Below are 18217 nucleotides of genomic sequence, written 5' to 3'. Positions count from 1 at the left end.
AAATAGGAAATGGACTAAAAATATAAAAATAAACTAAATGAATAAATCTGTAATTATATCATGTTTTACTAATCAAAATTAATACCCGTAGAAATAACACAAACCTCAAACCGTGCGGTGGATGTTTACACCACATGTCAAGCTACGGCGCGGTGAAACCGAACTATTACTCTTACGTCATTTGAACATCCAATCACATCTCCTCTTACTTCTCTCACAGCCAATAGAATGTCAGCTAGCTAGTTAGTTCGTCGCTGTTCAGTGTTGTCATCTCCAAACATGTCCATCATGCTCAAAGAAGATATTTTTGTATTTTATCCCGGGTTTTGAATTCCGTCACGATGAGCGGCCTTTGTAGAGAAGTCATCACTCTTCAGTTGGGACATTATTCAAACTTTGTGGGGACTCACTGGTGGAATTTACAGGTGAGGAAAAGCGCTAGCGGCTAACGCTAAGCTAACCTGGCTAGCGTTAGCTTTGCATGTATTGTGAGACTTCAGAGACTTCACACTGTCTCTGCGACAGGAATGAATACATTATGATCTCTCTTCTGATAACACACCAAGGAGGAGATGTGATACAGTCGAGCTTGTACACAGGAGTTTAGTAGAAAAACAGCGTTAGCTCTCAGGTTTTACGATGCTAAAGCTGCTAATTATCAAATGTCAGGACAACAGAACAGTTTGTGATCATAAAATCACATTATTTCAGGCGGAAATGAGTGAGATTCTCTTGGGGACTATAAAGAATAATCGCTTCTCATGATACCTTAAAGCAGGGCCGGAGTAGGGTACGACTTTATTGATTTATTGAAGCTATCCAACAGAATATAAAGTAGTTAAAATGAGCTCCACCTCACACATTACTGCATCACTAATCATGATACAGCAGTATAATAAACAGTACTTTGTGAAAGTTAAGGCCTCTAAAAACGTGAGATCTTTCAAAGATATTTTTTTTCAATTAACGTCATATTACGTGCAGTGAATAGAAACACACTAAAGTCAATATTTGCTGTGTCCACCCTTTGCCTTTTAATACAGCTCCAGTTCTCCCACACTGGCACTTGGTAGGTTAATATAAGCATCTTGGAGAACTTGTCTCAGTGTCTCCTGTCTTTTCATGTAAACCCAAAGCTGACTCCATGATGTTGAGATCAGGGCTCTGTGGGGGCCGTAGGACTCCTCGTCCTTCTTGCCTCTGCAGATAGTTCTTCACCCTGACTGATACGAATCTAAACATCTACAGAGCTAACACTTTGCAGAGTAGACACTGGCAGATAAATGGTGAATGTGTTTTCTTTGTTCACAGGATGCCTCTTTATCATACGACCCAGAGACGCCGCAGGGTGAGATCCAGAGCGATGTTGTGTTTCGTGAAGGGCAGACTCTGGGCGGACACGTCACCTACACACCTCGCCTCATTGCCATGGATCTCAAAGGTAATTTTTAACTTTTATTTATGCTGTGAACATCCTCTGTGCTGAGCTATTCCTGCTGCTGTGACCTAAATGTTTTCAAGTTTACTTGTTAGTCTAAAAACTGCATGTAAGGATTTTACTTTACATCAGTAAAATTGATGTTTCTTGTGTAGTTCAATGAATCAATCCAACATCACTCTGTGCTGTATATAACCTGGTCTGTGTTTGTGTCTCTGTGTTTGACAGGAAGTCTCCGGACTCTGCGGCAGGAGGGAAGTCTGTATGATGCAGGCAAAGACACGTCTGCTGTCACATGGTAAATGAGCGCTTATGTGGTTATTTGTTGTCACAGCTTTTAGGAAATAAAAGTCCAGTGTTTCCTCTGAACCCTCTGTTCCATATTTGTTTTGGTTAAAACTACACAGCGTTTTGTGTGTTCAATAACGTCTTTCTTTCTATCTTTCAGGGAGGGAAGCCTCATGATGCATAAAGAAAGTCCTCCTGCAAAGAACTCCTTTCTTGAAGATCTGGACAAGTTGGATGTGAGTATTTATAGTAGAAATGAAACAGACCTGCAGCGTAATGATACATCACTTTTTCATCGCAAAATGTGCAGAGACAGTGATGCCAAGCATCATGTCTGAGCAGCATTAGCTACAGCCTGAGCCACAACAATGTGCAGCGAGTTAAGATATCTTGATTCAGTAGTAGTACAGGAATAATATCTAGCGTGGCTGTGAAGTTATTGATACTATTGAAAGAAACTCATGAAAAAGTTCCAGAGCTCTCTTATAATTGTTAGTTTCCAAACAGAGCAACAACTTTATTTATTAATATAAAAAACATCTTTGGTCCAGAGGTCTCCAGCTAGTAGATACTGTCACAGCCCAGCTTAAAATGGGAAAGAATACGTGTTGGCAGCATAGATTATAATTTAACCAATATAACAAAAGAAAGAGAGAATCGCCCCCAGAGAGAGATAGAGAGAGTGAAGCTGCAGAATGAGGCAGATTTACAGGACAGAGCACACCAGGCCCAGGTGTAGCTCATGCAGCTGATGACCCAGTGCCAGGGTCAACACCTGCAGAACACAGGGACACCTAACAGAACTGGAATAGGAACACATGATGTGGGGTGGTTACTGGTAGAAATAGAAAACTTATCTTCCACAGCCAGAATTCACTGGCATGGTGGAGTCAATCCTGCTTCTAAAAGAGCATTTTCACTGTTCAGTTAATGTTGTTATTTCATGTTTGACTCATCAGGACATGGCTGGGAAAAGGCTGATTTTCCTGCTCAATATTAACAGTAAAGTGTTTTGCTAACAGTGGTCTTTTTTTCTAGAAGGGAGACATTCTTGCTGAGGCTGATTTCTCCTCCAGCTCCCAACCTCAGTGCTCAGGTGAGGAAAACCTGCTGTAAACTCTGTGAATTAACAAGATTCTGTACCAAAATGTTGTGAAGTACAGCAGTGACGGCTCTGAAAAAAATCTCCCAGCTGCAGGTTCGGTGAGTGTGGATACGGTGAACAGTCGGCTGGCTCAGGTCCAAAAGGGCTACAGGCTGGAGGGCAGCGTGAAGGTGTGGTCCGACTTCCTCAGGATTCACCTGCACCCTCGCACCATCTCCGTCATCCACCAGTACAACCACGACGGGTAAAGAGCAACACCAAACTCCTATCCTAAAATCTAAATCTATTTGAAGTCTGGTACCTGCTGGTTAGAGCAGAGGAAACACAGCAGGAACTCAACACAGGATAAAATCATGTCGCACCAAAAACCAGCCAACAGCAGACTGATCCTTCAGTACCTGCTTTTCTCCAGCAGATGTCAGGCTGTACACATGTTTAGGCAGCTTAGCTTGTGTTTTATCAGTGAGTTGAGTAGGTGTCATTAGTTTGCAGTGTTAATATTAACCACATACAGATGTTATATTAGTGTTTGTGGTTGTGCAGGGAGGCTCATCGACTGGAGGCTTTCGGCCAGGGAGAGGCTCTCCTGCAGGGGTCGGTGCTCGAGGAGCTGGAGGACAAACTGCACTTCTTTGTAGAAGAGTGTGATTACCTCCAGGTAACTCAGTTATTTCATTCTTTTCTTTGTTTTTATCCCGATACATTATTTATTTTTATTTTTAGTATCTTTATAAGGTGTAGTATATTGAAATTTCTCCAGCTAATTGGTTTAATTTGCCGCATTCTGTCGCTCAAAAACATTATTTTCTATTTTTCCTGTTTTAAAATTCACTGATACTTAGTTTGTAGCCACTCGTACAGTTTCTCCTTGTGTTTTTTTTTCTTGTTAATCATTATTGGAGATTTGTTTTCCACATATTTCATACTGCAACATACTGATGTGTTTCCTTTTTGATATGAATCCTCTCATCATTCCTCTGCTCCCTGCATCCTGTTTTCCTCTTAGGGTTTCCAGGTGTTGTGTGACTTGGCTGATGGGTTTGCAGGCCTGGGGTCAAAGGTCACAGAGATGCTACAGGACACTTATGGCGGGAGAGGCATTCTCACCTGGGGGCTGGCACCTGTTAGTCACCGGAACTCAGTGAGTCACAAACTGATTTAGATTTATCATCTGTTTCTGCCTTGAGTTTGTATAAAATCAGATGTTTTGTACACTCGTATTATTATTTCTGTTTTCACCAGACTCCAATGAAAGACCTCTACCACCTGTTAAACTGCACATTAGGGACGGTCCACCTGACCAATCACAGCTCTTTCTTCTGCCCGTTGACTCTGCGTGGAGGTCTGGGCAGACGACCCTCCTCTCCCACAGCCTTCCCTTACCTCAATTATGATGTGAGGCTCTTCTTGTTTTTTATTATTCTATCTCTGCTATTACTTTGATTTTCAGTCTTTTTAAGTCATGAAAGATAATCAGTAAGTTCCATTACTGACTTGCTTTCAATTTCAAATTTGATATATTTAAAATACAATGATCATAATTGGAAATTAAAATAAGCATACAACTGTAATTAATCATTTTAAGACTGACAACATCCTGTTACATGTTTGCAAATATGTTTGAATCTATGTAAAATTTAAATCTGATCTTGTTTGTTTTCCCTCTGCACCAGCCCTCACTGTGGTACCACTGCAGCTCTGTCCTGGCATTGGCCCTGGACGCCCTCACTGTGCCATACAGGCTGAGGAACAACAGTGTCCCCATGTGGCAGGTGGCAGACACACTGGCTGTTTCAGGGAGAAAGGTGATGCTGCTTTAATCCAAACCAGTCGTCACAGTCATAGTTAACACCCATTATAGCATGATACTTGATTTTTGCAAGATTTTTTTCTGCCTCATTGTGATTGGGTTTATTTAAATCAAAGGTGGTGGCTGCTTACGGTGCCGTCCCCTTTCCCATGATGCACGGCAGCTCTCTCCCTGACGCCCTGAGTGCCTGCACGGATGCTCTGCCCTGGAAACCTCTGTCAGCGTGCTCTGAACCAGGCGACGGTCGATGTTATGGCCAGTGGGCGATGCTCAAAGGCTTCGAAGGCCAGAGACTAATCAGGTCAGAGTCTTATGAATAAATTTGTAATGTGTCATGTGTGTTGTATTTATAGCAACACAACTTTATTTATATATCACATAGAGAGTAGCAGAGGAAGATCTTATAGCTGTACACCACATCAGTGTTTTGACAGATGTTTTTAAACTTTTAATTTGTAATATTTTCAGCAATTTATAGGCATTCATATATTTTACAGGTTAACTTTCCTACATTTTCCTTTTGTATTTGTTTGTGTTAATAGTGAAACAATATTTTTTATAACCTTGAAGTGTTCTATAGTAATATTTTAACTGGTAATCACAGGATTTGTGACGTTTTTAAAGGTGCTTATGTCATTTTCCTTCTATTTTGGGCTCATGGCACCTTCATATTTTGTTAGATTGACAAAATTAAAAGTGATATTTGAAGTGCTTTTAGCTTAACCACCATATATCTCAGAGTTACCGTATCCATCTGAATTTCAGTGTTGCATATAGTCACAGTTTTCATTTAAACTATATTTAATAAATTATAGGAAAGTTATCATCACATTAACAATTAAACCTCTTGTTAATGTGTTGCTGGAATAATTATATTCTCTCCATCAGCTCTCTGGCTCCAGGGATTAAACCACCCACTCCTCTGCACAGCCTCCACAGCGGGGAAGACGTCCTGGCTTCCTACATCAGATCTTTCTATCCTACAGCTCCTCTGTGAGTCCTAACACCGACAAATGCTTTTTAATTGTTCATCCCCAACAGGAAAAACGTAGTTTAACCCGCACTCTCTCTCCATCCTCACTCTCACAGCGCTCTACAGATGGTGTCCACTCCCAGCAAGCTGACACCACCTTTCCCTCAGATTTTCAGCCAGTCCCTCGATGCTCAGGGATTCCTGCAGAGCCAAGCTCCTCCTCCTGGCTGTGAGTATATTTAAATGCTTCGTTCCATTTACGTCGGAGGTTGGAACGTGGAGTGACGTCAGCTGCGACTTAACGGCGTTCCAATTGAGAAGTCGGAAAATATGGACGCTCACAAAACCTTTACAGTTACTCTTTCGGAGTATAGACAAGTTCAAAACAAACTTGTACTCCAACTGAAGAACACCTCAGTTGTTAACACTAGATTTCGATGTAAACCGTTCTTAAAACGCCGTTCAAATTTAACTGTTCAATGTGCCATGAACGTTAACCGTAAACAATCCCGGACTAGCCACCGTCATTGCGAGACATTGTTAGCAATACCAGTTGATAACAACCTACGGTAGCAACGTGCCCACGGTTAACAATTGAACCGTACCATGTGTATGATTGTTTTAATGTGAATCAAATAAGACAGAACTGTTGACGCTAGTAGCAGCCATCTTGAATTCTTATGTCGGAGGTTGGTGGAGGTTTCTCCGAAACTTCCGACTAGGAACTGAATTCCGACTGGAATGCAGCTATGTTTCACTTTTTATTCGCTACTAAATCATTTCCCCTATGTCTCGTTAATTCTTCTCTCGGTAGTGCCGGCCTCTGCGGTTTCCTCTCTACCCGTCTTGACTTCCCTCCAGTCTGGGCCCGCGCTCGGCACGTGGCTGTCCGAGCTGCATCGCGGCGCCAGCACTTTCGACATCCGCCGCGTGGCCCCCAGCTTCCTCTCCCAGGGTCCCGAAATGGGCGACTACCAGGAGGCCCTGGAGCAGCTGCGCCTGCTGGCCCGGTGTTACCGAGACGACAGCGGCGGGGTGATGCGCTCTTCCTCTGAGGAGGAGGATGACGATGATTGATGTCTGCTAAGCCTACCTACCTGCTTTGTTTACCAGCCTGCATGTTCTCATACAGACGTAGGGGGACAAAGAGGAGCTGTGCCTCTGGTTAATGAAGGACCAGGACTGAATTACATGGAAACAGAGAGGTGAACACTTCTCAAGTTGAAACAGACTGATAAAACTAAAAACTGCAGATGAGTGAAGAGGTACATGTGTAGTATTCAGTGAGGGGATGGATGTAGCATCATGCAAATGTAAGGACAACGGTTACATTTCTTCAAATGACTGTTTATCTGTAATTAAATGTATTTTATACTAAATGTACCCTATAAAATATAAATAGATGTGGTTTTCACAGTATTGTTGACATAAAGCTCTGACAGTTAATTTTGATTGACAAGCACAGATGTTGACACAGTGCAGTTTATTTTAGTGTTTTCATTGCATCAGAAATTAGTAGTGTTGCAGGGATGATGTATTTATGTAGGCCAACCTTGAAGTTAGCAGCTCTGGTTCCCTGGTGAGGGAACAGGAAATACTAACATGCTAACTTGCATCCAGAGTGTAGGACACATTCCTGCCCCACTCACCTCATTGCTAAAAGCAAAATGCCAAATTTAAATTAAACTGCAGCCAGTGAACACAAATATGTAGTATTTTTACTGAATATTGTATAATACAGAGCTGTTGGTTTAGTTAGTAGACTTTATAGGTATTAAATTAGTGTGTGCGATCTTGAATTAAGGCCAAAAATATGTTCTGTGCAGTCACAGTGACTTTGACCGCCAGAATCAAAATTGGTTTGTGCCAACACACCTCCTCCCTCACTGACTTTACAGATTAAACAAAAACACAGATCCAGCGACAAATCCAGAACAGGCATTTTTTAATCTGAAAATGATACAAGGATCTCACAGAGGTGAGGAGATGTTCAAGAACATACTCCCACCCAGCATATTGACAAAAAAACAGTACGCTTCTACATTTGATTAAAAAAAGGCTAAGACACAAACCCATCAATTAAACTTATAAAACTGAGATTTCACCCTGTTATTTTACAAACACCTCCATACGAGACCGCTCTAATGAAAAAATATGCTGAGTAAAAGTCAGATGAAATGGAGTAGCGTGTGCATAAATGACATGGAGCATGAGTGCCTGGTTTTCTACAGCTATTTATCAAAAAACAGGAGGCAGGGGTAGTGTTGTGGGGTTTGGGGAATGTAAATGGAGGACAGGGGGAGACACTGGGATAAGGGCTCATCATGACAAACAGTCCAAACTCTGAACTAGGAGCGGGAACGGGAGCGAGAGCGAGACTGCGAGCGGGATTTGGAGCGGGACTCTGAGCGTGAGGCGGACCGGGAGTGGGAGCGGGCTTTGGCAGGTGACGGGGAACGGGATTTGGATTTGGACTTGGATTTAGAAGACCTGGCTCTGGATTTGGAATCAGCGGGGCTGCGGGAACGGGAACGAGAGCCCCTCTCAGGCTCGCCTCCCTCGTCGTCGCTCTTGGGCTGCTCGCGACCCTTTGAGCCTGATTTCCTTGAGCGATCCTTGATTCCTGATCTGGAACGAGACCTGGAGCGAGAGCGGGATCTGGAGCGGGAATCCTCCTTCTTGCTCTTCTTCCCGTCTTTCTTGCTCTTTTTGCTCTTGGGGCTGCGGCTCCTGCTGCGGTCCTTGCTCTTCTGAGCGCCGTTGCTGCGCTCCTCTTCCTCCTTCTTGCCCTTGCCCTTGTTCTTCTTGCTACGAGATCGGCTGCGGGAGCGGGACGCCGCCCTGTGGACAAAATCAGAAAGAAAGTGTTATGACCAATTCGCTGATATGCACAACTAAAAAACAAGCACTTCAGAAAACTCTCTTCCACTGTTCCTACTACCACAAGTGCACCTATTAAACTGCATCTCCTACAGAACTTGCAGGTTTGTTAGGATGGGCCTGGCCACCAAATTTTGAACAACAAAAAGATTAAACCATCAGTAATTCTTACTGTTAGTACAAGCACAGACGGATCTACTTCGTAGTAAGCAAATCTGGCATTGGTTAGATGTGACAACAGATCTGATCAAACAGGTCTTGAAAAGTCTTAATTCCTCAAAGTTTCCTTGGGAAAAAAGCAACCTTAAGCACTGCAGCAAACACTTAGCTACAGTAACAAGGAACCTCAGCTGATAATGGAGATTTTGCAAAAACTGACATTTTTCATTGGTCAATCCAGCCATCCATTTTCTGTGGTTTATCTGGGTCCAGGACACATTAATTTAACCAATCAAATCATCAGGAATCGTTATATAACGCTGGAAGACTGAAAAAGTGATATTATAATATCATTCTAAGCCGTACTGGTTTTCCATCATAGTTTGGTTTTCATGACTGTAAAAACAGGTATTAAATTGCAAACACTGCACAAAGCCTATAAATACACTGCCTTCATCAGTGTCACTATAAAATGCAGTATTCCTACTATCAGTTACAATCACTAAGTCACAACAGGCAGCTGACTCAGGTTACACTAAACAGGAAAAAACAGCCTGGGCTGAAAGAGCTTTGGAGGTTGGATTTCTCACCTGGAGTGGGAGCGGCTGCGACTGCTGCTTTCACTGCGGCTGCGGCTCTTGCGGGACCTGCGGCTCCTGGAGCGGGATCTGGGGAGGAAAAAGACATGCAGTGTTTTCAGCAACGACATGCAACTGCAGGGTTGAATCTTCTGACGGTTTATTTTTTGCTAGTTCTGTGGTTGTGTGGTTAAACTTTCTCCTGTATTAGTACCATGTTTAGAGAAGCCAGGTATAGTTATAGTAACGCGTCTCACCTGGAGTGGCTGCGACTGCGAGAGTAAGAGCGGCGACGTCTGGCTCCGGGGCGGTCCTCAATGAGCCGGATCTTCCTGCCGTTCACCTCTGTGCCGTCCAGCTTCTCCAGAGCCCTCTTCATGTCAGAGTAGAGCCTGAACTCGATCACCCCCTCGTTCCTCCGGCCCTTGTGGGTGTCAGCGTAAGTCACCTCCCCTGCCTGCCTCATGTAGTCCTTCACAGGAAAGGAAACAGATGATCAGTGTGAAGAATGATCCTGATTTACATGCAAACATGCCTCATGTAGAGCCAGGGTTTTTAGACTTTAATGGTGAATTTTTGGCAGCGTGCACAATAATCAAAACCGCTCTTAATTGTATCTGACACCATCTTGTGAAGCTTTTCATGCACTACATTTCTTACTTTAAGTTCTCGGGAACTTAATAAGCATGAGGTAAAACTTGACTTACTGGCTTTAGACATTACTTCCTTCACACTAAAAAACATACAAGTTACACAAGAAAAAAAAAACATCTTACCTTCAAGTCCTGCCAGCTGCAGCGGCTGGAAAGATTCTCAACAATGAGCCGATAATCTGTCCTTATAGGTGGACCATATCTGTCTCTTCCCCAGCGCCCATATCCACCTTTCAAGGCAACAAGGAAAAAACAGGAAAAATGAGGACCAAAAAGAAAAGAAAAAAAGATGATGCAGTTATACTAAACTCCAAGCTACACGCTATTAAATATAATCATTTGGGAAAAGGAAACAAAGAAGGGGAAAAGCAAAGGTGGAAAAAATTTACAAAAAAAATCATTAAATCCTTTTTAAAAAATAGTAAACCTAATTATTTATTCCTACAGGTTGACAACCTTTATTTAAAAGCCTAGGCCTATACAAGACAGTTTTAGCTTATTAAATTTTGAGTGAAAGTTCAATAGGCCTATTTCTAAATAAGAAAAAAAATAAAAAATAAAAATCAAAAACATAACTGATCGTGGAAGTACTTACGGTGAACTAAATCAAGTTTCTAAGCTATCCTATCTAAAAACATTTCACTGTTACAAAACATGTTCTGTTTTCAGGCACCTATAAGAGCTGAACCCACATCTGTTCCTAACCCCATGGCATCCTCACCACCCGGCCTGGGCCTAATGGGAAAAGCGGTCTTCATTCACAATGGCTCCCTTTTTTGGTCTGCCCAGGGGCCCAGAATGGTCAAACCACACTCTTGGAAAGGGGGGACACCATGGCCAGCAATAGGGGCAGGCAGTCAGCAAAGGACTCTTTCAATTAAAACATTGAGGTTCTTTGTTAAATCTTTACCTTTAAATTGACAGTCATTTTAAATAAAATAAAAAACGGAATAAGACATCAATAGATTACAAGATATTTGACAATCAGTTATTTTACAGTATTCAAATTAAGACCATTTATTAAAGCCATTTCCCCATCACATATTCACATGTAACTGCATTATCAGCTTTTCAATCCATCATATGGAAACCCACGATTTTTCAAGTCATTGGTGGCTCTGGTGCACACAAATTTAATCATGCAATGTACTGATCAGGAGACGCCCTGCCTCACCTTCTGAGGAGCTGTTAAGTGTTGCAGTGAGTGCTGCTCGTACACCGTCTGCTCGTCTATTTGCAAGACAATACAAAACAAAACTGACGCTCTGGAGTGACCTATCCAGAAACTGAGACAACGCCTGTATGTTAAACAGGCAATCGAAAACCTAGACGGCTCATTGAGACCAGAACAATAGCAAGTACTGATGAAATTCAGACTGGGTGTGTTGATGGGTATGTGCAGCTCGAAGACTGAAAATGAAAGTTTCAATGAAAAGGTCTTCCTCCTTCTCAACAGGAGGGTAGGCTGTGTTGCTTACTATCATGCCAATACATATCAGTATGTAAAAGTTGGTTGGCATATACACAGGTGCTGATACTTAATCAGCACCTACCGTATCAGGTACCATCTACAGAATCAAAAGTTTCTGGAAGGCATCACTTCCAGATGATTCACCACAAACACCAGGGTATAAATTGAATGCACACCAGCCACCAAGGACAAGCTTTAAAAAAAGAAAGAAAGAAAAAAAAAAAAGATTTGCCCCTTTTGAAATTTAGATCAATGATTCCCTGCAATGAATGAAATCCCTCATCAATGACATCATTATTCACGTGATAAATAAAACCAATATGCTCTTGGACACTTACTCCTTCCACCATAGCCTCCGTCACGCCGGGGTCCCTTGGTGTGCTCCACAATGACCCGTTCTCCACACAGCTCTTTGCCGTTCAGGTCATACACAGCATCATCTGCGTCACGGGGGTCATCAAATTCAACAAACCCATACCTACAGAGAAGAAAGGGACGTGTTTAAACACTGGGTTACAACAAAGGGTTTCGGTGATGGTTGTAATTCAGAAACTCAGGTGAGGTCAGATGTGTATAATCCTCACAACACAACACCACATACCCCTGAAATGCAATGCTGGCAACACTAGCCCCATGGCTACAAAATGTACATAAAAGGTGCTCTTAAGCAGTAGGTCCTTGTTTTTGGCAACTGAATCTCTGACTAACCTGTTGGTCTCCTGCACAAGTGATGTTGTTTGGAAGCTGCAACATCCTTGAAGCTTGATTTAGTAAGAGAAGCAAATACTAAAAAAATGTGTGTTAAGTTATTTTTGGATCTAAAGTAACCGGTTACAGTTCCTCAAATGTTATTAAGAGCCATTTTTCTTTGACTTCCTTTATTTTCAGTTGTATATTTTTGGTTTTAGAGTGGTGGTAAGTCAAAACAAGCCATTTAAGCTATGTGCAGGCTGGGCTTTGTGGAGCCGTGCACAGATCTGACATTTTAAAGAAATGATTTATCGAGAAAATTATCAACCTACCTGATAATGGAAATACTACGAGGAAAACTTCAACTAATGAGTATTAGAATCAATTATTGACTCAATCAAGCGATTAATCAGTAATAACCGGGGAAAATCCTTATAATTGTAGATGTAATCATATACAAACTGTTTGCGACCAATAGTCCAAAAACTCAAAGAACAAAAGCATCAAATGCTCACGATTAAGAAGCTGGAACCAACAAATGTTTAGCCCTTTACTTTAACAATAACTCAATTAATCGAGTATCAAAATAGTCGTTACAGGCCTCTTCAAAAATGTGGAAGCTAACAGACATACCGTTAAAACAGGAAGGCTGTGCATGCAACAGAAACTATTCCGCAATGCATTTTACAACGATAAAGCATGCACGTTAAAGACAGAAAGTACATTCAATCTACCACAGTCTTTGCACATGGGTGTGACTGAACTTGTTTAATTGACTGTTTGCTTGTTATGCACACAACCGCCCATGACATTGCCACGTCTATCGTTAGCTAGCCGCCGCTAACCGTGGGCGAAATAAGGCATGGATCTCACGCCGAAGCCCGCCAACACCAGCCTTTATTTGGGTATAACGTCGAGGAAAGAGGCCCTGAAGCGAAACAGATACCTCGTTGTGCGTTAAATCGCATTTTCGACGGCTGTGGTCGGTAGATGTAGTATTAGCAGGCCAGGCCCGCTGCGATGGACAAGGCCCCAGCTACACGCTACGCTAACGGCGCGGCCTGTGCGGACGTTAGCTTCTGTAAAACGGAGTGAATAAAAAGAAAGCTAGCATCAACCGTTACCCATTTTTCAGATCGACTTCCAGTATCTTCCCGTAGCCTTTGAAGAACCTCTCCACATCCTTTTCTCTGGCTCTGTAGCTCAGCCGTCCGATATACACCCTCGACATCGTGCTAGCTTGTGTGTGCTACCGAAGTGTGGGCTCTGACCAAAACCGAGCGAGCGCACGCAGAGGAGGCGCGAGGCGGCGGAGTCACATACACGCGCTCCAGCGATACAATAGGCCGCGACCACAGAGGGCGTGTCCTCTGTGTAAAGGGTTTATGTTGCCCTGAGTTTAGTCTCTCAGGCTACGCCCAAAATATATTGTTCTATGACAATGTAAATTAAATACCATTGGGTTTTGGACAAAACAAATAATTTTAAGACCTTGTGCAGAGGAAATTGTGATGGATCTATCTAAAACTAATACAGCTAATGCAACAGTCCTGTAACAAATCCTATGTTCATGATGGTTATAATGTTCAGTTTGTGTTGATAATGATTGATTCAGCTGTATGTTTATTTTGGAAGATGATTTTTGTGGTTCCCTTGAACTGCACTGTGTTATTTCAACAGGTGTGCCTATTATGCTGTCCACTCCACTTACATTTTTGAGGGAAGACTAAATAATAGACACACCTCTCTGTATATAATGGAATACAGTTCAATGACAGCACAACCTACATCCTCTGAAACTATCATAAAGTTGAATCAGTACCCCCCTAAAACAATTTCAATAAAATAAGCGAACATTACAACCGTTATGAAGACAGGATTAATGGCGTTTTTCCTCTCAAAAATAGCTACATATCTGATTAATCGACCAGTCCGTTTTACAGTTCTTGTTTCGAACATGTGGGGGTATTTAAATATTAAAACCTTTCCATCCCGGACTTTCCGACCTGTCGCTACACGTATAATCCGCGGTGGGCGGGGTTTAGAACTGCACACACGGGGATCATTACAAACACACCAGCTGCTCTCTTCTGTGGCAGTTATTTTTACATGTTCATGCTAACGCCCTTTTTTACCCCCACAAACAATGCCTATAACATATTAATATTACTTTGATGGTATGAGTTGATTTAGTTGCTCGAATGTGAAAGTTTTAGACAACTTTTTCCCTCAATGGGTGTAAGAATGTGTAGTCGGTTTGGGAGGGAAATAACGGTACACGACGTTAGCTGAACGTTAGCTTCACGGCAACAGGTCGGGTCAGTTGGCCAGCTAGTTGTTAATGGGCTCAGTCATGGAGCGCGCTGCTTTTTCTAAATATTCCTGGATCGACTTTCTCTTCTCTGTGGTCGGAGTTTGTACTTTCCTCGTAGACTGGGGCTCGGACGTATGGGTGGCCACCGAGTTTTACCGCCGCGGGGACTTTTTCTGGTTCGGGGTGCTGGTCGGCCTCATGGTCCTGTCCTCTGTCGTGGTCCAGATGTTCAGCTGGTTCTGGTTCAAGTACGACCGAGAACTGCCGGAGTTCAGCGCTCAGACCGGAGCACGGACCGTGCTCTTTGGGGACCGAGTGAAGCTCTCCTGCCTGTTACATGTGCTGCAGCTGGGGTTCCTCTGCAGGTAGCCCGGTTACTGATATTAATAAATCTGTAATATCAGTTAAAAAATATAGATTGAATACAGCCGATCAATCGATTAGATGATATACATTTCTAGGAGCGATCGTGGTTAAATCCTTAACATATGATGGACTCAGACAGCTCTTTGGACTTTAAATACTACCATTACTAATGGTTGTTTCTCAATATGTGCAAAAATGTTGAAATCAAACACCCAGTCTGAGTGATGCAAACCCACTTTAGCCTTGAGATTATGTCCTCTAAACAAATCTCCAGGCTAGGGAACTATTAGTTTTATTATTGTTTATTAATTCTTGATTAATAACTGAGTGCATAAAAAGTTAGAAATAGTGAAAAATGTTAATGGCAGTTTGCCTAATGCCAGCAAATGTCTTATTTTGACTGACTAACAGGCTAAAATCAAGAGATATTCAGTTTACGGTCACACAGAGATATCAGCTTATCTTCACATTTGTGAAGCTGCAACAGGAGATTTTTAGGCATTTATACCAATTCCTTAACAATGAAGTGATAATTAGAGTAGTTGCTGATTATTTTTCTGATGATAGCAGCTGTTCTCCAGGCAGAAGTTTTATTACACCTTCCCTGCTTATTAATATTCTACCAAAGTGGCCCAGGCAAGCAAGCAAGTAATAATATTTGACAGGTGCTGTGAGCATAAACGTCAAATTCAGGTGTGTCAACTAGTAAATCCAGTCTCTCAGAGGAGAACTGAATGCATAAAATGCACAAATAGTGAGTTAATGAGGTATGAAAAGCTCAAAATATGAGTTACATGAATCAGTGCTGTCGAGGACACTTAATGCATCATGTCATATTGCTGTTTTCTTTGTTAAAGGGAATGTTTAGCTGTATAGATTTGTTATATGTCAGCTTCTCACAGCACCCCCTCTCTGACATGTTCACCCATGTAGGCATATCTCCGCCATACGCCAGGGCTTCAGGGTCTGGTGGCGCAAAGAGGAAGGATCAGAGTACGCTGTTTATCTGACACATGACCTCAGCATGCTCAGGCTCATCGAGACGTTCTGCGAGAGCGCTCCTCAGCTCACCCTGATGATCTATGTCATGCTGTGCACCAACAAGGCCAGGGCAGTTCAGTGTGAGTTCCTCTTTAAGTTAAACTTACTTCCACCTCCATGTTTTGTGTGTGAAACAAACATAGCTACACAGTTGAGGTTTTCTAAAGCACACTATCTGGGTTACCACGTCATGACATACCACAAACGTTTGTTGTGTTCACTTCCGCTTGGCTGGTACACTAATAATCTGACTTCTGTTTCTGCAGTTGTGAGCATTGCTGCATCAACCACCTCAATAGCCTGGATGGTGGTTGATTACCACCGCTCCCTGCGCTCCTTCCTCCCAGACAAAGCCAAGCAGGGCTGGGGTTCCTCCTTGATCTACTTCCTGTGGAATCTGCTGCTGATCGCTCCACGTGTTGCAGCCCTCGCCCTGTTCGCCTCTGTCCTGCCTGGGTACGTCGCCGCCCACTTTCTCCTCCTGTGGCTTGTGTTTGTGCTGTGGGCGTGGCGACAGAAGACAAACTTCATGGATAGCGTGGGTGGGGAGTGGCTCTACCGGGCCACCGTGGCGCTCATTTGGTACTTCAGCTGGTTCAACGTAGCGGAGGGTCATACCCGAGGCCGGAGCTTCATCTACCACTCCTTCATCACCACTGATGGAGGGATCCTGCTGGTGACCTGGTGGTGTTACAGAGACCCTGTCCAGACCGAGTCCTACGGCCTCGCTCTCATCATCACTCTTCCTCTCATCTACCTCCTGGGACTGATCTTCAAAGCCCTCTACTACTGCTGCTTCCACCCCAAACTGTGGAGGCCCCCTGTGAGGGACCTGGGACTGCCTGATGATCTGCCTGACGCAGAAGTGTCCTTCAGAGATGTTTCCATCCAGGACGGCGCCCTGTCCTCCCAGTTTCTCAACAAGCGGATGGCCTTCCATGCCACTCACTTTTACTCAGAGCAGAGAGCCATTGGAAAGACTAATAACACAAACAGAGCAGAGTCTTCACATCTGTGACGTCTGCTCTACTGATAAATGTGCTCGTGATGGAGTGCTGTCCGTCTCCGTCAGTCCAACTCTAGACTGTTTCCTGTTTGTGCTGCAGTTTGTCAGATGCTCAGTGTCCTTTAAATCAACACACAGGCTCAAGAACAGTATTTAAAACAGAAGAATGGGTGATAAGGATAAAATCCTTTTCACATTAGTATACATATGCCTGACAAATCCAGGTATTCTACAAATCTAATATTGCCATAAAGCAGCTCTGCATTGCCACAGACACCTAAAAACATTAAGAGGACAGCTACTACAACATAAATGTTATGAAAATAAATCTGTTTACAAATGAATATCATCTGAAAGAATACACTGCAATATTTCTCCACTTTACTTGAAACTATGGTTATTTCATAAGCTAATTTTCTAGTAAATTTTCTAGCTAGCTTTACATTTGATAGATTTTCTACAAGCAAATGTATTTTACTATCTGCATCATTTTTTTACAATCATTTTTACATGTTAAAAAATGGGGGTAAAGACAACTTTCTTTCACTAGCTGCTGTTGTGTGAACACCTTGTATTTCCAAAATGCAAACTTTGTAGAGACCAAGAAAATAATCTTCTTTTTGTTTCAACAATAAATCAGAAAAACTATAATACTATACTATAATAATGATAATAATATATTCAGTTTTGAAAGAAGTATTAAGCCCAAGAAGTCTGTCAAATGTTTTTTCTAATTTTAGAATTAAGTTACAGAAATGATCCAGATTAGATTAGTGAGGGGTTCACATGACAACAAGAAGTATTTAAATGTGTGTTGTGTTATTTGGTTGTGTTACAGCTGCTGCCACTGAAGGACTTTGAATGTAGATTTGACCATAAGCTCATTTTCTTTATCCTGCTACGGCTCTTTTATACCATTTGACAGATTTTTTCATGATGATATTTATGGTGAGAAACAAGTCCAGGTCATGTGCTGATTATTTATATGTTAGCTCAGAACTGGTAGTGCATATTTCACAACTAGTGACACAACAAACTTTTTCTCTCATTCATCCACTGTTTGTTTTTCTTGTTTAAATGTGACATGTTTTTTTTTTTCTTTGGTATCACTTCAGACTCATCAAAGCACACTTTCCTCTCAGTGTGGTGAGTAATTCTGTGCCAAACTTAGACGATCAGCATGTTTGATTTAAACCTCAAGTTGTTGTTTCATGTGTTGTTTTCACGTCAAGTTCATTCATTTCAGCCAAAAGTCAAGGTCCCTACTGGTTATCTGGTCGTTTGTCCTGTGCAATTATTAAAGCTGTAGCACTGTTAAATTACTTGTATTATCTGTTATCTGTTTTTCTGTTGCATAGACACTTGAGGAAGCAGACTGCAAGCTGCATCTGATTTACATGATGATTTACATACGCTTTTTTTTCCCCTCACAGTTATGTAACATG

General features: G+C 42.3%; 3 protein-coding genes across 6 annotated transcripts; 2 read left to right on the top strand and 1 right to left on the bottom strand.

The window, feature by feature from the left end:
* Positions 1–230: 230 nt before the first annotated feature.
* msto1 (misato mitochondrial distribution and morphology regulator 1) lies at positions 231–7076 on the top strand. 2 transcript variants are annotated; one of them, XM_018699907.2, is made up of 14 exons: positions 231–425; positions 1312–1441; positions 1667–1736; positions 1887–1962; positions 2765–2822; positions 2925–3075; positions 3375–3489; positions 3838–3972; positions 4074–4226; positions 4505–4636; positions 4758–4942; positions 5530–5634; positions 5731–5843; positions 6429–7076. In XM_018699907.2, exons 1-14 carry the CDS (start codon positions 342–344, stop codon positions 6689–6691), a joined length of 1770 nt encoding a protein of 589 aa, XP_018555423.1. In that variant the 5' UTR covers positions 231–341; the 3' UTR covers positions 6692–7076. The 2 variants fall into 2 exon arrangements, with proteins under 2 accessions (XP_018555423.1, XP_018555414.1); XM_018699898.2 differs by having other exon boundaries at positions 2919–3075.
* Positions 7077–7542: 466 nt separating this feature from the next.
* srsf4 (serine and arginine rich splicing factor 4) lies at positions 7543–13319 on the bottom strand. 3 transcript variants are annotated; one of them, XM_018699967.2, is made up of 6 exons: positions 13170–13319; positions 11694–11833; positions 10008–10114; positions 9489–9703; positions 9244–9321; positions 7543–8455 (listed from the first exon to the last, which is right to left on the bottom strand). In XM_018699967.2, the coding sequence occupies exons 1-6, from the start codon at positions 13274–13276 to the stop codon at positions 7963–7965; spliced, it is 1140 nt and encodes a 379-aa protein (XP_018555483.1). In that variant the 5' UTR covers positions 13277–13319; the 3' UTR covers positions 7543–7962. The 3 variants fall into 3 exon arrangements, with proteins under 3 accessions (XP_018555483.1, XP_018555491.1, XP_050924203.1); XM_018699975.2 differs by lacking the exon at positions 13170–13319 and adding an exon at positions 10558–10754; XM_051068246.1 differs by lacking the exon at positions 13170–13319 and adding an exon at positions 10606–10754.
* A 42-nt stretch (positions 13320–13361) lies between these two features.
* xkr8.3 (XK related 8, tandem duplicate 3) lies at positions 13362–18094 on the top strand. The gene is made up of 3 exons (XM_018699940.2): positions 13362–14724; positions 15659–15846; positions 16033–18094. Exons 1-3 carry the CDS (start codon positions 14387–14389, stop codon positions 16782–16784), a joined length of 1278 nt encoding a protein of 425 aa, XP_018555456.1. The 5' UTR covers positions 13362–14386; the 3' UTR covers positions 16785–18094.
* Positions 18095–18217: the final 123 nt, after the last annotated feature.

This window comes from Lates calcarifer, linkage group LG3 (genome assembly GCF_001640805.2).
Source record: "Lates calcarifer isolate ASB-BC8 linkage group LG3, TLL_Latcal_v3, whole genome shotgun sequence".
Taxonomy (NCBI): Eukaryota; Metazoa; Chordata; class Actinopteri; family Centropomidae; genus Lates; species Lates calcarifer.
This window is presented reverse-complemented; position numbering and strand designations above follow the sequence as displayed.